The sequence below is a fragment of the Myotis nattereri genome (assembly GCF_964212035.1).
Source record: "Myotis nattereri genome assembly, chromosome: 9".
Lineage (NCBI taxonomy): Eukaryota > Metazoa > Chordata > Mammalia > Chiroptera > Vespertilionidae > Myotis > Myotis nattereri.
The window spans coordinates 44,104,616-44,126,478 of NC_138084.1; the positions used below are offsets into that span (position 1 = coordinate 44,104,616).

The 21,863-nt window shown below is 47.1% G+C and overlaps 2 protein-coding genes across 3 annotated transcripts in view; one reads left to right on the forward strand and one right to left on the reverse strand.

Moving 5' to 3' along the window:
* The window catches only part of PPME1 (protein phosphatase methylesterase 1), a 93,549-nt gene that overhangs the window by 60,051 nt on the left and 11,635 nt on the right, over positions 1-21,863 (forward strand). The gene's annotated exons all lie outside the window — the stretch shown is intronic.
* Positions 6,947-21,863, reverse strand: part of P4HA3 (prolyl 4-hydroxylase subunit alpha 3) — a 35,354-nt gene continuing 20,437 nt past the window's right edge. The window contains exons 6-13 of the mRNA XM_081098722.1: positions 20,679-20,842; positions 20,268-20,444; positions 14,938-15,002; positions 12,638-12,797; positions 11,629-11,691; positions 10,701-10,769; positions 9,085-9,181; positions 6,947-8,303 (exon numbers count right to left, since the gene is read on the reverse strand). Of these exons, the coding sequence (XP_080954848.1) occupies positions 8,233-8,303; positions 9,085-9,181; positions 10,701-10,769; positions 11,629-11,691; positions 12,638-12,797; positions 14,938-15,002; positions 20,268-20,444; positions 20,679-20,842 (866 nt within the window). The 3' untranslated portion in view covers positions 6,947-8,232. The remainder of the gene's footprint in view (positions 8,304-9,084; positions 9,182-10,700; positions 10,770-11,628; positions 11,692-12,637; positions 12,798-14,937; positions 15,003-20,267; positions 20,445-20,678; positions 20,843-21,863) is intronic.

Sequence of the window (21,863 nt, forward strand, 5' to 3'; positions counted from 1 at the left end):
GAGCTCCCTAGCAGAGAAGAAAAGTGTTTGTGTGTGATCTCATTTCTCCCACCAATCCCTTGTGGGTATGGGTGTGGGTGGGATCTCTTTGTGGGGCGTGTGCCCTTTGCCCACAGGGGGGCAGCATGATCACATGCATGGTTCTCAGGGACACAGCCACTTTTGTTCACCAGGCTAGTCAAATTTAGTCATCAAATTTTGGTGATCTAAGTTACTTTACACACATCTCATTTAATTCTCACAGCAACCCTTTGAGGTAAGTAAGTGATGTTCCTTTTACAGGTAGACAGGTCCAGATTTACATAGCTTAGAAGTGACAGTGTCAGAATTCAAACCTAGGTTGTTTCCTCTTCATGCTGCCTCCTAGACAATACATGGGACACTGGGCAGAGGTCATTTTGGTCCAGATACTGGACTTAAAAAGAAAAAAAAGGATGATGACCAGGGAAATAAGTCTTCTTCAGATTTGATGGATGGAGGCTGAGAATGAATGAAATGTTTGTCCAGTGTTAGGTACTGTGCTAGTCACATCTCCTTTATATGTTGTATCCTTATGACATATGGGCATTATCTCCAATTTAAAGGCACAAAAATTGAAGCTCAGAGATCTGAAATGACTTGCCCACAGCCACAGCTAGGACGTGGCAGCATCTTTGTCTACTGATCATTTCACTACACCCCAGCAGAGAAGGAAACATTCAAAACAACATATATTTAATGAGCACTTACTATGTGCTGGCTATAACAACATCCTTGAGCCTACAGATCAGCACTATGAACTCAGGGAATAAAGAAGACTCCCCCCCCCCCCCACTCTGCCTTTTTAAAAAATTATTTTTTTAATAATCTTCACATGAGGACATGCTTGGAACGGGGAGAGGAGAGAAACATCAATTGGTTGTCTTTCATACATGTCCCAACCTGGGATTGGAACCCACAACCCAGATATGTGCTCTGACTGGAATCGACACTTAACCAGCTGACCCACTCTGGCTGGGAAACCCCTGGACCTTTTAAGTGAAGGATTGCTGCACAGCCAGAAGGAGCATGTTTGGGTCAAACCAAAGACGATTCTGTCACACACACGCTGACAAATACCCAAGGAGAACTTCCTGAAAAATAGAAGGTAGGTGGCCCTGACTGGATAGCTCAGTTAGAGTGTCGTCCCAATATGCCAAGGTTGCGGGTTTGATCCCCAGTCAGGGCATATAACAAGAATCAACCGTTGAATGCATAAATAAGTGGAAAAACAGCCCTCTCTCCCTCCCTTCCCTCCCTCCCTCTTTTGAATCTGGATTTAAAAAGAAGGTAGGCAGATCTAATAGAAGGGGGGATCTCAAAATTGAGAGGACTCAGACAAAGGCATGAGGGGAGCTGGCATGACTTGGTGTTATCCTCAAACCTGCTGTTGGTGAGCATTTGTTTGCTGATTAAGCAAACCTGAGAACCTGTTCTGTGCAAAGCTTCTAGTGGATTTTGGAGACAGATATCAATACATAATGAGGCCCTTTAAATTAGCTCACGGTAGAGAGACCGTTACAGAAACAGTGACCACATTGTGCAAAGGACAAGAGGACAACCAAACCTTTGGAAACAGGTCAGAGACGGTTTCACAAAAGAGGTAGCATTTGAGTTGAGCTTTGAAGCATCATCAGACGGTGGAGGTAGAGAAGGAAGGGGAATTCACTGCAGGTAGAGGCGACAGATACACAAGCCCAGGAGACTTGAAAGTCGTTCTGAGAACTGGTAGATTCACTTGATTAGTGTGGCTGGAGTAGGAGGCAGACCCAAAGACCCTGAGTGGCAAGAATGGGGAGTTGTTTGCAGTGAAGGAACTCTAGTATCCTGTGTAGCTGGATTGGTCTGCACCAGACGAGAGGCAGGAGCTCAGTAAAGGGGCAGCTGTAAATGGCAACAGTACACTTAACTAGGACAATGGCTGCAGGGAAGAGAGGAGGTGACCGGCTCAAGATTTTGAATGTGAAATGAACAAGACAAACCGATTTGGACAGTGAGGTGCAAGGACCCTTAAGTTGGATTCAAGAGCCTGTCATCAGAACAGGGAATAGGGAGTTAAAGGGTAAAGACATTAATAAGGGAAAAGCAAGAAGAGAGCCTCTAAGAGTAGAGAAAGCAAAGGCAGCCACACTCTTCCCTGCAGGAACAGCGTGCTGTTTGTAAGCTTCCAGCCAACTCTCCTGCCCCAGCTGGCTACCCATCAGCAGCCAGAGTCAACACATTCTCACTCTGGTTCCAAGGCTCAGAAAGTTATGTAAACTCAAGCGACTCCCTTATTCCTAGAGCTGGCATTCTCCCAGCAGTTTGCTAGAAAACCCCAGCCTGTAGCCAGGCTAAACACTGGAGCCTGCAACTATCTGGTGGACATAAGGAACAGTTAACTGAGTAGGGAACTGTGTGATGGGGGAGAAAGTGTTTTTCCTGATGATCAATGATGATGCCACAAAGCGATGACTAATCAAGCTTAGCCTAACGACACAATACAGCATATACCATTTATAAAGCACATTTTCATCCTTCGAGGTCTCACAGCTCCTCTGGAGTGGGTATGGGTGGCAGATTAGCAGTGCCATCCTACAGATGAGAAAACGAAGGGAAGTGATTTGCCCAAGGTCACACAATTAGCACAGTCTGGTCTCGGATTCAAGCCACAGAGCTCCCAGACCAGTGCACACCTTATTACTCCTACATATACCAGAAAAGAGATGGGGATGAGGCAGGTGAGAAGATTGGGGCTTGCTGACAGGTACTCACTAGTGGTGACAGGCTCTCAGCCACCCACTAGCTGGGTGACCATTGACTTCTTTCAGAATTTCAGGTTCCTTATCCAAAAAAAAATTTTTTTTAATGGGTTGATAATCCTTAAATTACAAGGTGTCGGGAGGGTTAAATGAGACTTAAGTATTTAAAGTATAATTCAAATGTGCTTCCTGCAGTAGTCCAGGTGAAAAGCAGGAAATGCCATGTTGCTAAGACAAAGGAATTCCAACAGGAGGGGAAACCAAGGCAAAACCCCTTAGATCTGAGGTCCACTGGGTTCGCCTCCCCAGCCTCACCAAGTGGGACTGCTCCCAAGCACAACAGGGAATAAACGAGGGATGGGGTAGAGAGGAAGACGGGAAAGAGACAAGCTCTACTTCCCGAGGGGGGGAAAGTTGTGAGGATCTTCAGGTGAGAGAAAGGTTAGAAGCAGCTGGTAGGGAGGCCTGCCTCACTCTGCACCGGCTCTGCTGCTAGCTGTGTGAACTTAAGGAAGTCTTTTCACCGAGCCTCCTTTCCCTCTCTTGCCTTACCTCATACTTGTTGTGAAAGAGAGAAGGGAGAATAAATAGCTGGCACAGAATAGGTACAAAGGTGTGTCTCCTCCCCCAGCCCTTGGCTGATTTCACGGTGTTGCCAGAGTGTGCAGCACTCTGCGGGCAAGTGCCCCCTTCGTTCCACCCTCCCTCCCTCATGGATGCTCCCAGCTTGAGAAGCAATGCTCCCAAACAGGGAACTCTTTGAGTGGTTCCATGAAAGGGCAGTCTGTGTTGGCTGCTGTTGGCATTGCTGGACAAGGGCCCCCCAGAATCAACACCCTCTCACATCCTTCTCCTGGACAGCTCTCCCTACCCCCTTGTGTGTGAAAGGGGACAAGTGAAGTGACAACCGCTCCCTCCACAAGCACACTCTTTCCATTGTATTCCTGGAGCCCCAACATGGAAGCCTTCAGTCTACTCTATCCATAGGGTTCTTCCCTTTCTCCCAGCTCCCATGCTCCTTAGGGTGAGCACCCCACAGCTTTCCCCTTGATTATATCTAATTCTCTATTCTCCCCCTTGGGCATGTGCTAATTTTGCTTTAAGAGCAGTGAGCAGACAGACCTCTTCATTTTCTTGGATTCTCATGGAGTACCTAGCATGGGGCTGGTCGCACAATAGGTGTTCATTGTACATCTGTGGAATTGAGGTGATTCATTTGTGTATTCAACCAATACCTACATCCTGACAGGGTTCCTAGCCATTAGGCATTAGAGGCACAAAAGACAGACCTTTCCAAAGCCTGGGGAAACGTTGGAGACTCCTTTCAAAAGTTATTGGCACCAAAAGATATGCTTCCGGTGGGAGCAAAGCAACCACAGCAAAACAACATGTAATGCAGACAACACAGGGCTAGTTAAGCTATTGGGAGATAGACCCTTATTTGAATCCTGCCTCTGCCACTTTATAGCTATGTACCCTCAGGCAAGTTACACCTTCTCTGCCTCTGTTTCCCTTATCTGTAAAATGGGAATAACAGTGCCCATCTCATTGTGAGAACTGAAGAAACAAATCCACCTAAGTTCTTAGCACAGTGCTTGGGCTGCAGTAAATAGTCAATATGTGGTTACTGAGGATAATGATAACAGTCATTATGTAAAGAACATGCCCTGGAGTGAAGCTTGTGAGGGATACATAATGCAATGTCAAGAGCCCAGGGTGGACGAAGCTGTTAGAAAAATGGTTGAAGAACAGTACAAGAAAGAAAAAAAGAAAATTATAAATAAGCTATGCCCCTAGCCACGGTCAGTCCTACTTATAATTAGCTACCTAAACACTAAGCGTTGTTGGGGCCCCTCAGCCTCATCACTTTGTTGAAGGACTAGCCAGTTGCCCAGGGCATAGAAACTCATGCAAATATAAAAGAATAAGGCCTTTCCACACTCCACCTGTGGTGCAATGAAGGGACGTAGCTTTGAGAGCCATCCAGTGGAAAGAGCACTGGTGAGGGAGTCAGAAGACCAGGTCTCAGGCCAAGCTCTGCTGTGTCACCCCAGGCAGGCCACTAACCATTCTGGGCTTGCTTTCTACAATGCCTGCTCATCTTTCTTCCCTGGTAGGTGAGGCTCAAGAGAAGGGACGCTGAAATGATTTTAAAACTAACATACTGGCCAAAAGTAAGGTGGTACTATTCGTAGCTCTAGGGAGAGTCATTCCTCCCCACCCTGCTCCTCTTTCTGCGCCTCTACAAACCCTTCCCAGGACCGCCCCATGTCATCAAGACTTGGTCAGCCTCTCCTTACCCTGAAGCCTCAGTGCTCTGCTTCAGTCTCCACCTATAACTACGTTGTCTTGTGATGATCTGAGGGTCTGGGCAGGGTCAGCATGGAATTCTCCTTTCCATTCCTGGTGTTCCTAAAAGCCTGGCACTGAGCTCGCACCTTGGTAATGTCATTTGAATAAACAAATGAGGCTATCGCAACTATCCCAAGCCACAGTGACCCCTTCCGCTCTTAATTGAAGCATTCAATAATTCATCTCCTACTGCATGCAACATTTTCATATCGTGTTTCACTAATATTTAACCCCGGATGAATGTCTCATCTCCCTACTAGCTGACTGCATCCAACACTTCTCACTCCCACAGCACACCTGGGCTTGGGCCTGGCCTGCGAATGCTCTGTAAGTCATTGTTGCTTCATTTGCAGCCAGACAGTTCTTGAATTTCGTCACTTGGGTGTTTGAAAATTGTCACCTCTTAGATATTGCGAGAGTAGTGGTTCAAAGCACAAGGTTTAGAGCCAAAATGTGGGATTATAGCAAGTAACCTAACTCTCTAACTCTCTTCTTTTCTGTAAAACGAGGATACTAAAACTGATCGACCTCATAGGCTTGGGGTGAGTGTGAATTCATCAAGCCTTTAAAGTTTCATTAACTCACATGAGCCCTTGGAAAGGTGCCTGTCACGTGGGAAACTCATCAACTTCACCACTGCTGCTGTTAGCTCAGACCCACCCCACCGTGCCGAGAAGGCCCGGTCTGATCCCCGCAGCAGGAAGAAAGCGGAGCCGTGGTGCCCACAGACAGCTTTCTGCCTCGGCCCGCTCCTCTGGAGCAGGAGGCGGCAGGCGGTCAGGGTAGCGGAATGTGCTACACCGCTGCTCGGGCATACTGATTATTTTGAAAAACAGCAAATGCAGAGGGAGACTTTCTCTGAACGGCTTTATCTGCCTAAAGACACATCCTCCAAAAGGAACGCAGTGGCCATGAATCCCCCCTGGGAGTTTCACCAAGCAGGAAAGATTGACTCCTCAACGGAGAGGAGACCAGAAATGGACACCACACCCAGACCAATGATCGCAAACTATCATACCTCCTTCCCATCTGTTCTTCTAAGGGCCCACTCATCTTTCCTAAGGAGGCCGACATCCTCCCTCCCCTTTCTCTATTCGGATGGTAGTTAAGCCTGAATTCCCGACAACGCAGGGAGTTACTCATTTCCAACTTATGCGTGTTTCCTCTGGTTAATCTGTTAATTGCAGAGGTCTCAGCTACGAACACAGAAGGTACAGGGAAAATTATTTTTCCTTTCCTACATAAAAATAACTTAGTAAGATGATTTCCAGAACCCAGGCTCACTCAGCAGAAATACTGGGATGTGAGCAGACGCTCGCTGAGGCTCTGCAGGACGCGGTGCATCAGCACATCAGAACCCTAGGTTAGGGGCTGCAGAGCTCTGGGAAGCAGAAATCGTGACATGCACGGTGCAGGTTGGGATGGAGGCGGCAGTGTCTCACCACCCAGTCATTTCACTGTGTGGTTTCTTTGTGAGCAAGCGAGACACACCCCTCCCCCCCCCCCCCCCCCCCCCCGCCGCGCCTATTGAGGAGCTTGAGCCAAGGCGCATGGACTGTTCTCTGTGCACAGGTGCTCGAATGCTACAGTCACCCATCAACGCCACGATGGCCCATGCTCATCCTTCCACTGGGAAATGCTTCTCATTAAAACTCTGCCTGTTAAAATTCTACCCGTCCCCCAAAGCACAGCTCAAAGGATGCCTTCTTATTCATTTATCCAAAATGTTTGCTAAATGCCTACTTATTTCAAACCAGACCTTCCTCTGGGGACACCAAGAGGAATGAGGAGCCCAGAGTGTAATGTGAACAGCCAGGCAAATAAATACTGAAATTCAGTGAGCTCAGAGCTGTAATAGAGGCATTTACAAAACATAGTGGGGTCTTAAAGCACTCATCCTGCAGGGAAGGCAATTGGCCACAATCAAACAAATGAATCAAGTAATTTCAATTTGAGAAACTTGTTATAAAGAAAATAAAAGCAGTTAATCTGAAGGACACTGGCTAGAAGGCTGGGTGATCAGGGAAGTCCTCTCTGAAGTGACATTAAGCCAAGAGTGAAATGATGAGAAGAGCTTGGCCAGGGAGGAGTTGAGGGAGCTGCAAATACAACGGTCTAGAAAGCAGGAATGGTGCTGAGGGTGCTGAGCATGGTGGTTTTGAGGAACAGAAAGAATGTCATGTGCCCGGCCGGTATGGGACAGTGGTTGAGCATTGACCTATGAACCAAGAGGTCACCGGTTCGATTCCCAGTCAGGGCACATGTTGCCTGGGTTGTGGGCTCGAACCCCAGTATGGGGTGTGCCGGAGGCAGCCGATCAATGATTCTCTCTCATCACTGATGTTTCTATCTCTCCCTCTCACCCTCCCTTCCTCTCTGAAATAAATAATAGCTTTTAAAAAAAAAGAAAAATAATGTTACGTGTCTGGAATGGAGTGAGAGGGGAGTGGTGGGAGGTGAGCCAAGTTGAGATTATGGCATAAATAAAAAGTTTGCAGTCTGCTTCTTTCACTCAATATTATAATGTAAGAATATTTTCGGTGTGGAAATGATTTGTAAACCTTTTTAATAATAGTATTTAAAAATTGTCATACAAAAATGTTGCTTTATGCTTTAAAAAATTATCATATGAAGTGCACTCCCGATACGGAGATACTGCTTGCTTAGGCTTCAGCGCAAGTCGGTGGGCTGAAGGGCAAAAAGCCGAGGGAGCCGGCCAGCCCTTCCTGCAGGTGTCCTCACTGCACCTATGGGACCCTGGTGTCCAGGTTCAAAAAGGCAAAAGCCCCATGTGCCAAGCCCCAGAGACCATTGATATATCCTGTTCCCAACAGAGATCTCTGATCTCCAGAAACCTCTCTCCAGCCTTTTGCCCCACCCTTTGTATTGTCCCTTCTACTGTGCCCATGCCTGGAGCAGAAACAATGTGAATGGTTTCTCAGTGAATTCTCAGGTGAGCCCTGATAAAGACCACTTCCCTGCCTCCCATTCTCAAGGAACACCGTGCTGACAAGGCCCTCTTCCAGAAGGATGCTCTCCTTTCTCCTCTCCAGTCCCTCGCTTTGGCTTTTGGCTTGCCTGGAAAGCCATGAGACGTCATCAACTTCTCTCTGCCAACATGTTAGTCTTCGGGGCTTGAGCTGCAGGGTCTGCGGAATTCCTGCCCATACTCGTGAATCCACTTGTTGGCCACTGGGGGAGAATGGGGAGGAAGAAAGCAGGCTCAGCAGAGCGAACAGTGGCAGTGCTCACCACAGGGTTGCACCCTTAAATTCTGCACCCAGGCAACTCACTTGCCTAACCCTACTCCCAGTCCTGCTACAGACTAGATGTTGCTTCAAGCAGAGATAAATAGCAAAGAGGACATTGATCCCTAGGAAAAGTCCTGACAGGCCCTGTCTACTATAGATGAATTTTCAAACCTGTGGGTTCTGAGGTCAGTCATCTTTTATTCATGTACCTCCTAAGAGCCCACCTCCCCCATGGTGCCACTCCAGAGTAATGAGAGAAAAGGGTGGCCCTTCCTAGCAGTGTCCATCTCAGCATGAGAGTCCCTCTCCTTTTTCTGTATTCAGAGCTAAGTTCTATTTGATACACATATTACATAAACACATCCCCTACTTATTTATCTCGTCCTTGTTTGACCATCTCCTCATGGAGAGGCACTGAATGGTTCTCTCCCTGGGATACAGGACTAGGACTCAGCACCATCTGCCTCCTCAGCTGTACTCAGGAATCCAGGCCCGTCTGTCAGGTCAGTAGCCTTTACTGACACCTGCTCTGTGACAGATCCCTGCCCTTTGTGGGCTCCCGATTTGTTGAGGGAAACTATCCCAGAGTCTGATCATCTCGCTATAACGTGGCACTGCAATGAAGCTTTTAGAATGATAGGATGGCTATTTTCCATCCACCCCTATTTCACTTCACTATGAACCCCTCACCCCATTCTTATACCCAGAAAGGCAAGCCTTACCCCACTTATCTCCCACCAGGACAGGACAGCCAGCATGAAGTGTGTCACCATCCCCTTCACCACTCTTATGCAGGTTCCACCAAAATAGTGCAGCATTCTGGAAACAAAATGACCCCAACCCCAGTCATTCCTTGGGAAGCACATGACTGAGAACAAATGCATGCATGTCATTACATGAAAGCTTTCCATGCAGGTTGGGGGCGAGGCATGCATAAAATGGCACAAAGTGGCATAAGCTGCCATGTATTTATTCATTCATGCATGTATGTGTCCTCTATTGAGGGCCTACCCTGCTTCAGGCCCTGAAGATTCAGAGACAAATCATGTCCAATTCTGCTCTAAGGAGTTCACAGTCTTTTGGGACAGACAGATTTAAAAGCAGGCCAGGACAAGACAGTGTGATAAGTGCTAGGAGAAAGGTGAGTATAGGACAGTGAGGGAGAACCTTTTGAGCTCGGCGTGTCAGCATTTTGAAAAACCCTAACTTAACTCTGGTGCCGTGTCACATATAGAAATTTTTTGATATCTGCAACCATAGTAAAACAAAGACTTATATTTTTGATATTTATTTTATATATTTAAATGCCAGTTAACAAAGAAAAATCAACCAAAAAAATGAGTGGTATAGGATGTCATTGAATCACTGAGGAGATGTACACAACAAAAATCCACAAGGTGGAATAAAACATTCCTCATACAACCAAGAACTTAATCCAGACACCCCTCCTTAGGCTCTCACTAATAACACCCCTGGGGAGCCAGCATTTTCACACTCCCCAATTTATCAGCAGGAAGTTGAGGCCCAGGGGCTTTAAACAATGCAACTAAGAAGGAACAAGGTCAAGACGCCAAGTCCAGTGTTTGGACTCCAAGTCATATGTTCTTCCTCCATACCCAGCTCCCCCCCTCTATACTTCTATAGACTTACTTTAACCTTCGCCAACCCCTGAGTATTCGTAGATACCTGCATTTACTTAATGGATGCTTTGTGATGTGCAGGGCGCTGTGGCAAGTGCTTTATAGGCACAATCTCATTTATTTGTCCTAATTTCATTCCTGAATGTAATAAGGGCTGCCATCCCTGATTGATTGGCTGGTCTAAAATTTGGGGGAAATACTCATTCATTAAACAAACCTCTTACTACTTGGCCCTCCTCTGTGCCTCACATGACTTCATAGCTCTATTGCCATACCTCGTTACTGCCTTTTACCTTCTCTGTGAGCTCCTGGAGGACAAGGACTGAGTTTTCCCTGGTACCCTCAGTGCCTCCAGCCCTCAATGCTTACTGAACCACAGACTGGGGGACCAGGTGCTGTAGAGGATCCGAAGATTAAGAAAAAAACAGTTCTATTTTATGTTCTACTGTAATAGAGAAGTTCTACTATAATAGGGAAGGCAGACATGTAATCATCTACTTGTAATATAAGTGTAAAAAATAGAGGCACAACAACATGTGGTCATCAAGACTGAGGGATTATCTTTGTTCCGGGAATCAGGGAAAGACCTCTTCTTGTCCTTATCCCCTCGGAATAAGCTTGCAAGCACAGACAACATGAAAGCTAGAATGTTAGGTCTTCACCTTACAACCATCTGTTGGGACCAGATCCCCACTCACCTTGACCACAGGCATGCTGAAGTTGGCATAGATGAAGGCTGTAGCTCCTCCAGCTTCCACCGAGCTCAGCTGAAACACCAGAGGAAGAACCAGATTGAAAGAGCCCCTGAGTGCCCTACTCGGCCCTACCTGACCTCTGATGTCATTTCTGCATAGATCCCCCCCCCCCCCCCCCCCCCCCCCCCCCCGTTCTCCTATTCAACTCTGGGAGTAATACTGAAAGACAATTACCCAATTTAGGAATTAAAGAAGCCTACTCAATGGGTGTTTGCCTGCAGGGCCACAGGAGGAAGGACAATGAGGAATTCCCCCTTTCTTTACTCTTCTAGCTAAATTAACATCCTTACTGAAGGCGACAATAAGTAGATTCAGACTTTGAGACCCTCAGAAAGAAACATCGGTTATATCACAACCCAAGACACACACACACACACACATACACACACACACCCTGAAATAGTAAATGTTTCATAAAATATTCTTACTACATAAGATACCCTCTTATTTTCCATTTCATTTTATTCTCTTCTTGTTCAGAATTCTTAAATACTGACCAGATCCACTAAATGTATTTCACAGCGCACTAATGGGTCATGACCTGTGGCTCACAGAACACTGTTTAGACTATAATAATTAGTTTTGAAAGTTGGGAATCAGAGGAACTACTGATTGCATCTTTCCCAGGTCACTCAGTCCCTCTCTAGGTAACCTCAGCTAAGGCGTTTCACCACCATATTCTAGAATTATGGATGTGCTTTCTTAATATGAAGAGTTTTGTCTTGATTTGCACTTCTTTGTATCTCCTAGAGACTTTTCAGCTGTGAGCATCAGATAAAATCAACACCTGAAATTGCTTTGAAACCCATAAAATAAGAGAGAGACATAAATAGTCCTTAAGTAAGAAGCTCTGGTTCAGAGCAAGACTCACATAGATCATAAATGTTGCAACTCGGTTCCCAGACTTCATTCTGTACAGTGGGCTGGTTGGTGACTGAGACAAAAATAAAACATTATTATTTTATGCAGTTGGCACCAGAGTGACAGCCAGGATTCCACCATAATACAGGGAGGAGAAAAATGGGGGTGTCACAGGTGGGATATAGTCTTGAGCTACACCCGATCGAATTTGTGCCCATCTGTGCTTTTTGGTACTCAATGTACTTTTTTATTACTAATTTGTTAGACACTCATAAAACACAATTCCTTGCTAGTAGTGAAAGAACTGTATGAGGGGTTAATTGCACCTTCAGGTTCTTGGTGGAATAAATAAATTAACATATAAAATATTACAGATAATTATTCTGTAGTAATACCAAGTCATAAGACTGGAGTTCCCAGTTATATTTTGAAAAGACATACTCTTTTTTTTTGTCATAGAACAGCTTAATTAAGATATAATTTACACACTATGAAATTCACCCTGTTTAAGTGTACTATTCAATGACGTGTAGTTAATTTTAACAGTTGTGTAACCATCCCACCAATCCAACTTGAGAACACTTCCCTCAACTGAGTTTCCTCGTCTGTTTGCAGTCAATCACCACTCTGACCCCCAATACCGGCAACCACTGATCTATTCTCTGTTCCTTTAGTTTTGCCTTTTCTAGAAATTTCATATAAATAGAATCATAAAATATGTAGATAAAGAGAGTGATTGGAGGAAGGGCAATCTTCCCTGGGAAGTGCTCGAGTGAAGCAAGATAGAAGACTGACAGGCCACATTCTTCTCCCCACTAGCAAACGATGGAGAGGTGGACAGTGGATATAAGAAAATGGGTTACCAGAAATCAGCCTGAAACCAAGGCTTTCAGATCTTCCTGGAACAAGAACCTTCACTTAAAGTTTTCCACGGGAGTCCTATAAGAGCTCTGCCTCAGAGAAATGAATGACACTTTGGTTCTCCACCCCAGGAGATGGGTCTCTGAGCCCGTAGTTACCGTAGCGTGGTCAAAGTGAGGCTCATAGTGCCCTCCGATTCCATAGTTCACCACCTGGAGATACTCGGCGTAGGGAGGCTGGACATCAAGGCCTGTGAGGGCAGCAATGCGATGGTCAAGGGTGACCAGCATTGGGTCAACGGTGTCCTTCAGCCAGGCACTAAAACAAATCACAGGTTGGAGCATTACTGATCTTATGCCAGAAACTATTACTAGTTAATATCTGTGAATGAAGGAATGAGAGATGTCAACTGCCAGAGGAAGGAAGACAGGAAGATAGATGTAGATGCCTAATTACCTACTTGCTCCTCATGCTGAGTCTATTATGCTCCACCTCAACATCCACACATTCATTCATTCAACAAACATTCTCTGAGGCTCCTCACTGAATGCCAGTCCCTGTGCTCGGTGCTGTGAAGAATGAAGAAGGCTCAGAGCATGAGGAGCTGGGATACAAAGAGGAAAAAGACAAAACCCTGCCTTTAAAACTGCTATGTTTCAGAGACATGTCAACAGCTGCATGCAATGGGAAAAGCTTTGGATTCGAAGTAGTAAGGGCAGTCCCTGATCATCTGTGTGACCTTATGTCAGGCACTTAACCTTTAACCTCTCTAAGGCTCACTGTACATCTATATAATGGGGATGATAATATCTACTTCATAGACTTAGGAAGATTGTGAGAGTCAATGCATATGAAGATGATTTGTAAGCTGCATGTGAGTGATTGCAGTAAAACCCAGAACAATCTCTGCTCTTCTGTCCCACTCCAAGACAAACCAGGATAGGTCAAAGGCTAAAGAGCAAAGTTCCGTCTCTTTTCCTGACTGTCTTGTTGAGGTTCTGATAAAGTGGAGGATTTGGGATCAGAATGTAGGTCCCAAGGAAGTGAGTGCAAGGGAAGTACTGTGCTATGTGCTCTTAGGTTTAAAAGATACTCAAGACAAAGCTGTTGCATCAAAAAGCTCGTGAGAGAAGATACACAAGTGTAACTGAGTACAGATCAAGGTAGAGTGAAAAAATGAGAACTAGTCTTTACAGTAGAGTGCTGGGGAGCACAGAGGAAGAAGCCATCATTCTGACTAGGGCACTGCGGTGAGATGGTGACAAGCAGGCCAAATTTTAAAGGGTGCATAAAAGTTAAAGATAGAAAAGTCATAGGGGTATTCCAGGATGAAGAAACAGCGTAAGTACAGACATGGAGGGGTGACAATAGATAGTGTGGACAGAAGTGAAAACAATATGAGACAGTGCTGAACCAACAGGCTCGGCATGTTGGAGAACACAATGGACACCGTGTTCAGAAACCTGGCCTTCACTCTGTGGGTAATGGATGGTCAGTGAAGTTGGCAAATAGGAGTTCAACGGTGACCTTTGAGAGACCAGTTCCAGTGACGTTGTGAGGACAGAACCAGAGTTCCAAGGGAGGCAGAGGGATGGGAAGGAAGAAGAGGTAACGAGCATCTCAGTTTCTTTACCTGAAAAGTAAAGAGAAGACCTACTGCCCTAAAGATTAATTTTCTCGTTGACAATGGAATGTCAGAAAGGTTAGAAACGCAATGAAGCTGAGGTCATATGTGTCTTCCAAAGCTTAGAGGATAATTCCTAATGTGAAAGATTCCTAAAGGGACCAGACCCAATCCCTCACCTCACTTCCCAGACAGCAAAAACTATCCACCCAGCCTGAGGTCTGGCCTCTCCCCAGGGATGTGTCATCTCATCTCCATGGCTGTGATGGGGACCCTCTTACTGTATCATCAGTATTGTGTCTTGTCCTTAGAGTGTAAATAAGGTGCTGCAGTGGGGGTTGGGAGGACAGGGGTGGAAGGAGGGGATTGGCTAGGCTCTGGCAGCTGAATCTGCCCCTCTAGTGAAACCTTCATGTCCAGAGATCCCAGTCATCCTTCTTGCCTGAACGCTGGCAAGTCATGCTTTGAATATGAGTCAGGAGGTGGGAATGGAATCTTGGAAAGTCAAATTACAAAGAGGGATGGGACCGTATTCTCTGGAAAAGCAATCCTGGTTAGAGCAACTACACACTTACTTTTTTGGTTAGGGCAAAGGAGCTTTTTCAAGTGTTTCCCTATGGCTCCTAGTTAAGTCCTTGAGAGGCCTTTGGGGCAGGGGAGTGACCATGTCTCCCGCTCAACAAGAATGTACAGGTATCAACACCAACTAGAGGTTCTCCGGCAGCATCTCCAATGGCACCGAAGGGCTGCTGCTGGCCTTCATCAGCTGAGCCACTGGCCAGAAGGCAGGCGGCAGGTATGGCCAGAGTTCCAGACAAGGAAGGACCCTCTTACCTTTTGCTAATGCGGTACTCCACGGGTAACTGCTTTTCGCCGGACGCCACCACAGATCTCTGCAGCTGATGGGAAGAACGTAAGAGAACATCCAAGTGGTTATGATGCGGAGGGAAGAGCTCCGTCATTTCCATTGACATGCTCTCCCCCAGCTCCAAGCATAAACCAACAACTGCCAGTTCCTCCCAATTAAAGGATATTTTGCACAGGACACTAATTTAGTAATAGCTATCGATCTTGAAAATAAGAAGTGACAAAAATCTCAGAGCTGAAATAATCTTTAACACTGAGTCTGGTAGACAGTAAGCACTCGGTAAAGGTCTGTTGAACGGAAACACAGTGATAGTCCAATCCCTTTTGCATCCACACGGCTGTGAGTTCTGTAAGAAAAAGGACTGTTTCTCATTCCTCTTTGTGTCCCCGTGTCTGGCACAGGGCCTGCCCGACGGTAAGCACTTAGTGTTTGTTGAATTAAATGAACACCTCCAGCCAGAACCGGTTTGGCTCAGTGGATAGAGCGTCGGCCTGCGGACTCAAGGGTCCCGGGTTCGATTCCGGTCAGGGGCATGTACCTGGGTTGCGGGCACATCCCCCGTGGGGGGCGTGCAGGAGGCGGCTGATCGATGTTTCTCTCTCATCGATGTTTCTAACTCTCTATCCCTCTCCCTTCCTCTCTGTAGAAAGTCAATAAAACATATTAAAAAAAATAAAAAAATAAATGAACACCTCCAACAGAAGGAAACTTTCTACCTTCAGCGGCAGCCTATTCCTTCCGAACAACTCTAATAAAGGCCCTTCCTTACAGGGAACCAAAATCTGTTTGCTACAACTGCCCTGACTGGGGGGAGTGGGGACCATACAGGTTTGAAGTCACTAATTTAACTGAATGTTTGGACATAAAATTTACATTATTTATTTTTATTTTTTGTTAATCCTCACCTGAGGATAATTTTCCATTGATTTTTAGAGACAGTGGAAGGGAGGGAAGGGGAGAGATGGAGAGAGAGAAAGAAACATTGATGTGAGAGAGACACACTGATTGGTTGCTTCCTGAATGAGCCCCCCTCTCCCCCCATCAGGGCCAGGGAGGAGCCTGCAAGAGGTATGTGCCCTTGACCGGAATCAAACCTGGGACCCTTCAGTCCATGGGCCAACACTTTATCCACTGAGCCAAACCAGCTAGGGCTACATTATTTTTTTATATTGATTTTTGAAAGAGAGAGAGAGAGAGAGAGAGAGAGAGAGAGAGAGAGAGGGAGAGAGAAAGAAACATTGATGTGATGTGATATGGGGATTGAACCCACAACCTGAATATGTGCCCTGACTGGAAGTCAAACCCACCACTTTTTGGTGTATGGTACTATGCTCCAACTGAGCTGCATAGACCAGCCAGGGCAACATTATTTTCAAACAAAGGGGGTTCTAATTGCAAAAGCACTGTACCAGGGATAGAAAGAAAAATGTTTACTTTTATGATGATGCATTTTCTTCTGCATCTGTCATCAGAATGTCAGCTTCATGAGGGCAAGGACTTGGTCTTCTGTCGGTGCTGTACCCCCAGGGCCCAGAGAGGGCCTGGCAGGGAGCGGGTGCTCAGTACTGGGGAGATGAGCAGAGTGCTGTCTAAAGGCCCAGCCCTGGCACTTTACGTGCAGTCAGAGCAGAACTTGGGGCAATGACCTGCACAAGACAAAAACCCTATTCCTTCCCGGAGGCTTCTATGTTATTGTTCCTGCTCTTAAACCAGGTGGATGCCCTTGGAAAAGCCTCTTCCTTTCCTTGGACCCGTTTCCCCAGCCACAAACTGCAGCATGGGAACGACACATGCTTGGAAGTTCCTGTCAATATCAGGATGCAGGAAGTCAGTGGGTGATGGATAGTGCCTCTACCTCAGTGGTTCTCAACCTGTGGGTCGCGACCTCTTTGGCGATCGAACGACCTTTTTACAGGGGTCGCCTACGACCATCCTGCATATCAGATATTTACATGACGATTCATAACAGTAGCAACATTACAGTTATGAAGCAGCAACAAAAATAATGTTATGGTTGGGTCACAACATGAGGAGCTGTATTTAAAGGGCCAGGAGGTTGTAAACCACTGGTCTACCTACTCTTCCACCAGTTGTTCCCAGCATCCTCTCCGGAGTTGTTCATTGAAGAGGAGAGATGTTCCCTCCTGTTCTTTTAGGGCAACAGCAGTGATTAAAAAAAAAAAAAATCCTAGAGAATCTCTACTTTCCCACCCCCACTATTAAGGAACCACTTTGCACTGAGTTCCTTTAACGATTACTTATTGTACACCTACAAATCATTCATTTTGGGGGACAAATATTTATTGGTTGTTCTCTGTGCAAAACACTGCTAGGCGTTGGAAATACAGCATATGAAACCAGACGTAAGTAAGTCATGCAATGGTGCCCTCAGGGGCAAGTACAGGATGCTATGGAAATACTGAGAAGGAGCATCTGGGCCATTCTTATGGGGACAGAAAGGCTTCCCAGGATGCCCCAACGGCAACAAGAATCGTGCAGGTGAAAAGAAGCCAAGGCAAGAGCGTTTCAGGCAGAGAGCAGAGTGTGTGTGGAGGCTGGTGAGAGTATGACCCCTGCCTGGGGTTGCAAGTTCAGTGCAGTTGGGGAGTTGCGTGCAAGGGGGGCATGCTACAGAAGGGGTCGGCAGCAGCCAGGCCAAGGTGCTGGTAATCATTCAAAAGCAAAAGTAACCCATTAGAGAGTTTAAGCAAGGGCTCATCATGGTCAGATTCAACCTTTTAAAGGTCACTTTGGTTGCATCTTGTATGATACAGGGCTAGGCATTTCAAGAAGGACAATGTATGATCCCAGCTAGTTGACAGTCTCATTGGGGGGACAGGATGCTCACCCATGAAACTTAGTGATACCAGACAACATATAAACGGCAGAAAAAAGGAAAGCACTAAACAACTAGTGACAAAGCTTTCAGTTCAGAAGAGGGAGAGATTATTGTATGTTGCCCCCCAAAAGTACTCTGAAAAAATGTTTCTACTGAAAAAACCAATGAAAGTGGTCAGGGCTAAGTGGGTCAATGGAGGTGAGGGGTTTCAACCGAGCCTTTAAGTTTGGTTAGAATGTGGATGGTGGGGCGGGGGGGGGAGCGAGAGCATCCTTTGGGAAAGGCACAGTGACTAGGAAGCAGATAAACTCAACACAAGCCTCTGAGGAGTCTGTGCTCAGCTCCCGTGGGGCAGCCGCCACCACACAAACAGGGCTTATTCCTGGCAGAGCCAAAGACCAGACAGGGATCAGCCACCCAGCAAGACACTTCTGGGGGACCGGGAGTGTGGCAAGGTTTGTGCAAGCTAAATAGATGACCTGGCCATGAGGGATTAAGTGCACATCTCCGGATGAGCCTTCTGTCCTGTTACTACGGCAACAGAGTTGTTCTCAGGAAAAAGTAGCTGCTGGCCAACTGCTCCTGCTGGCTCCCTGAGAAGCCAAAGCTACTGAAAATACATCACTCAGCTTCCCGATGGAGCTTAGTCATCTCAAACACCTTCTCTACGAAGATTCTATACTTCACTGGATGGGCTTTTAGGTGAAATGATTATCGCTGCTCTTCTCCCCTCCAGTCCATGCCTGCTGTCAGAATCCTCCTTAAAATCTGCAGCCCCGATCTCGCCACCCTCCTGTCTGACAGCTCTCCCCCTGCCTCCGGGATAGAATCCACATCCCCTTCTATCCCCGTGGTCCTTACAGCCTCTGATGCTGCCTCCGTGGGCAGCCTCACTTCCACCACACCAGCCACGGAGCTTCCCCCACCCCCTGAACACATTGCACCTCAGGTCCTTGCACAGACTGCTTTGTCTTTGGAATATGCTCTGCCACCTGGTCACTGTGATGAATTTTACGTCCACGGGGAAGCCCTGTTTCTTCCTCTTCCCTCAGCTACTCCTCACCCAACTGCCTTTCCCTCAGCGGGAGGTTCGCTTCCTATGCTGCCATCTCACGGCTCCCTGCACACACCTCTCCGACAGCACACAGCACAGTGTATTGTAGATCTCTATTTCCCCGTTATGCAGCGCGTCCCAAAAGGGGAAGGACCCATACTTCACCTCTCTGCGGGAGCCAGCCCCCCACAGCGTGTCGGCGTGTGGGCACGCAGCAGGCTCCGTCTCCCGACCAGTGAGTAACGGGTGCTGCGTGACCAGCTCACCACGACGGGCACCCTCATGTGAGTACTGCTGAGCCAGGTCATGGGCCGTTTGTAAAAAGGCGCAACATGTTAGAGTGGAGAGGGAGACTGTATTATAATTTCCCTAAATATTTGCCACATTTTCTGGGCGACACCTAAACGTCCCCTCTACACCCACGTCAAGCTTGGCACAGCGACTTGCAGTGCCTTCCCTGTGGGAGACTCCAATATTCTCTCTCTCAGCGTTGCTTTCACCAACGAAATGTGAACAGAAGGAACGTCTGACACACCCAAGCAGGAGCTCTAAGAGCCAGCCAGTAGTTTGCCATCTTGGTCTGTTTCCTCTCCCACGAGACTGGCAATGTCCCAAACAGAGGCTGCTCTGCAGGCTGGGTCTGAGTGAAGACAGCAGGGGCGGAGCTCAGCCAGCCCACCACTGACGTGTAATGGGAGAGAGAAGCAGACTGGTCTGCTGTCCCGGAGATTTCAGTCTGCTCGCTGGCGAATGTAACTTAGCCTGAGAGAACTGGTACCAGGCGGGGGAGGGGGGGGGGGCGAGCCGCGTGACCATCACCGCCCCTCTCAGTTCCTGTTCTGGCTCTAGCTTCATGGGGGACCTGAATCAGGTCCCTTCTCTTCTCTGGGCCTGTTTCCCCCTTAACAAAATAATAAAGCTGACCTGGATCATCTCTCCACTCTGTTAGTCTGTAAATCTGGACCAGGATATCACTCTTGACCCTGTCATTTCACCCTTTTTTTCTTTTACCAATTACATAGAATGATGGACATTTTGGGAGGATACCTTTTTTTTTTTTTTAAGTTGATATACAATGAAACACACAGAACTGGAGTGTACTATTTGGTGAGCTTTGACAAATGCCTACAGCTGTGTACTCCATATCCCTAAGAAGATACTGAGAGCACATTTCAACACCCCAGAAAATCCTTTGTACCTTTCCCCAGCCAATCCCCTCCCTCCAGAGGCAACCACTACTGTGATATTTTTGCACCATTGATCAGTTGTACGGCACAGCTGTCATTTTGAATTCCTGAACCGCTGACAGGTGTAGTTGCTCAGGCTGTCTGTTCTCACACTCCTGAACTCCAGGCCTGTGAAGGCACAGGAGGAAGTTCTTGGCAAGCGTTGGGGACACTCACCCACGGTTCTGCCAGCCCTCTAATTTTCTGAGCCTCCAAGTCACTGACGAAGTCATGGAAGAGAACAACATCAGGCTCCAGGTGGATCACCTCCTTCCGGACGGGCTGCAGCAGCAGGTAGGGGCTGGAATTGGTCTCGTAGGAGCAGTGGAGGCTCGGGATCTTGTAGTGAGTAGGCTGGGAGGAAAGGCTGGAGTCAGCATAGGAGGAAAGGGTCTAGGAGCTGGCACGAATTTAGGGGAACTACACATAAAAACAGCGGACTGTGGGAGATCCAGAATGCGGTCACTGATGCTGTCCAAGTGAGTGTTGTTGTTTTTTCTTAAACTAGCCTCTTTCCTCACATTGCCCCAACTCTACTCTCTCTATAGCCAAGCGGTTCCCCTTTTCTCTTTCTCTGAAAAATCCTACCTGGGAACCCAGGGTCTGACACAACCCCTCGTAGGTGGCTCTGGTCTGCAGGTGGGGCACATTGGGCCTCTGGATGACAGCCTCCGCGACGGCCTGGTTGGCGCTCTCTGCCAAGAGTTTTTCATATTTCAAGACATTCCTGGCCATCCTCTTATTATCCGGGCCTGGGAGAAAGCAGAGCAGGGATAATGCAGGTTGACAAGCCGTGGGCCCGGGAGTGCTGCCACGGTTTCCCACGGCTTCACTGTCACCGCGACCAGCACCAGCACACCTTGGTAACGCCTGTGTCCCCGGGGACACAGGAGGATGTGGGGGCCCACACTCCCAGAAGAGTACCAGGTATTTTAAGAAGATTGAATTGGGCCTGATAGATCTGAAGGTGTAAAGGACTTTGGAAAGGAAAGTGGTACTTAACACTCCTAGGCCAAGGGATCATCAGGACGGCAGCTCTAGGACAGGGCATGGTCAATTTTTTTGCATAGGGAATAATCTTCATCCTTTCATTCGTTCATTTAGTCATCGATTCAGTAAATCTTCAGCAAACATCTGCTATACACAGATACTGTGCTAGAGCTAACGTCCTAGAGTTTACAGTCTAATGGGGAAGAGACATTAAGTAGTTACAATGAAACATGACAAGTGAGTGCTATGAAAGAGAAGTTGAGAGCCAAACCCTATAGCAGAGGCCGGGCCTATTCCTCCTGGAGAACTGGAAGCTGATTAATTCCTGACTCTTCCAGTTCCTTCAGAATTCCTAAACGGCCTAGACACAGAGCAAAGCAGTCTGGGACATGGGGGTTCTAGCTTTACTTCTAGCCCGGGTTCCTGTGGGGTGTTGTGTCCCATTTGTGCCCACTTTGGCTGCAAGATGCCCTGCGAGTTGGCAGCTACCCCTGGCCGCCTAGCCTCTGTCTATGATTCTCAGAAGAAGGTGCTAAATTGCTCTCATGCTTCCAAAGCATCTTTCTCTGTGGAGCTCGGTGTGCTTCCAACCGCCACCTCCGCCCTGACAAAGGAGGGAAGGAGGGGACAGAAATTACCACCTTTTTTTTTTTTTTTTTTTTTTCGTAAGAGGAGAAATGGAATTCTGAAGAATGGAAATGATGAACCCAAAACACCAATGAAAATACTGCAAAGCCAGAAACGGAACTGGGACTCTCAATTTGCTGTGTCCTGCTGATCCAC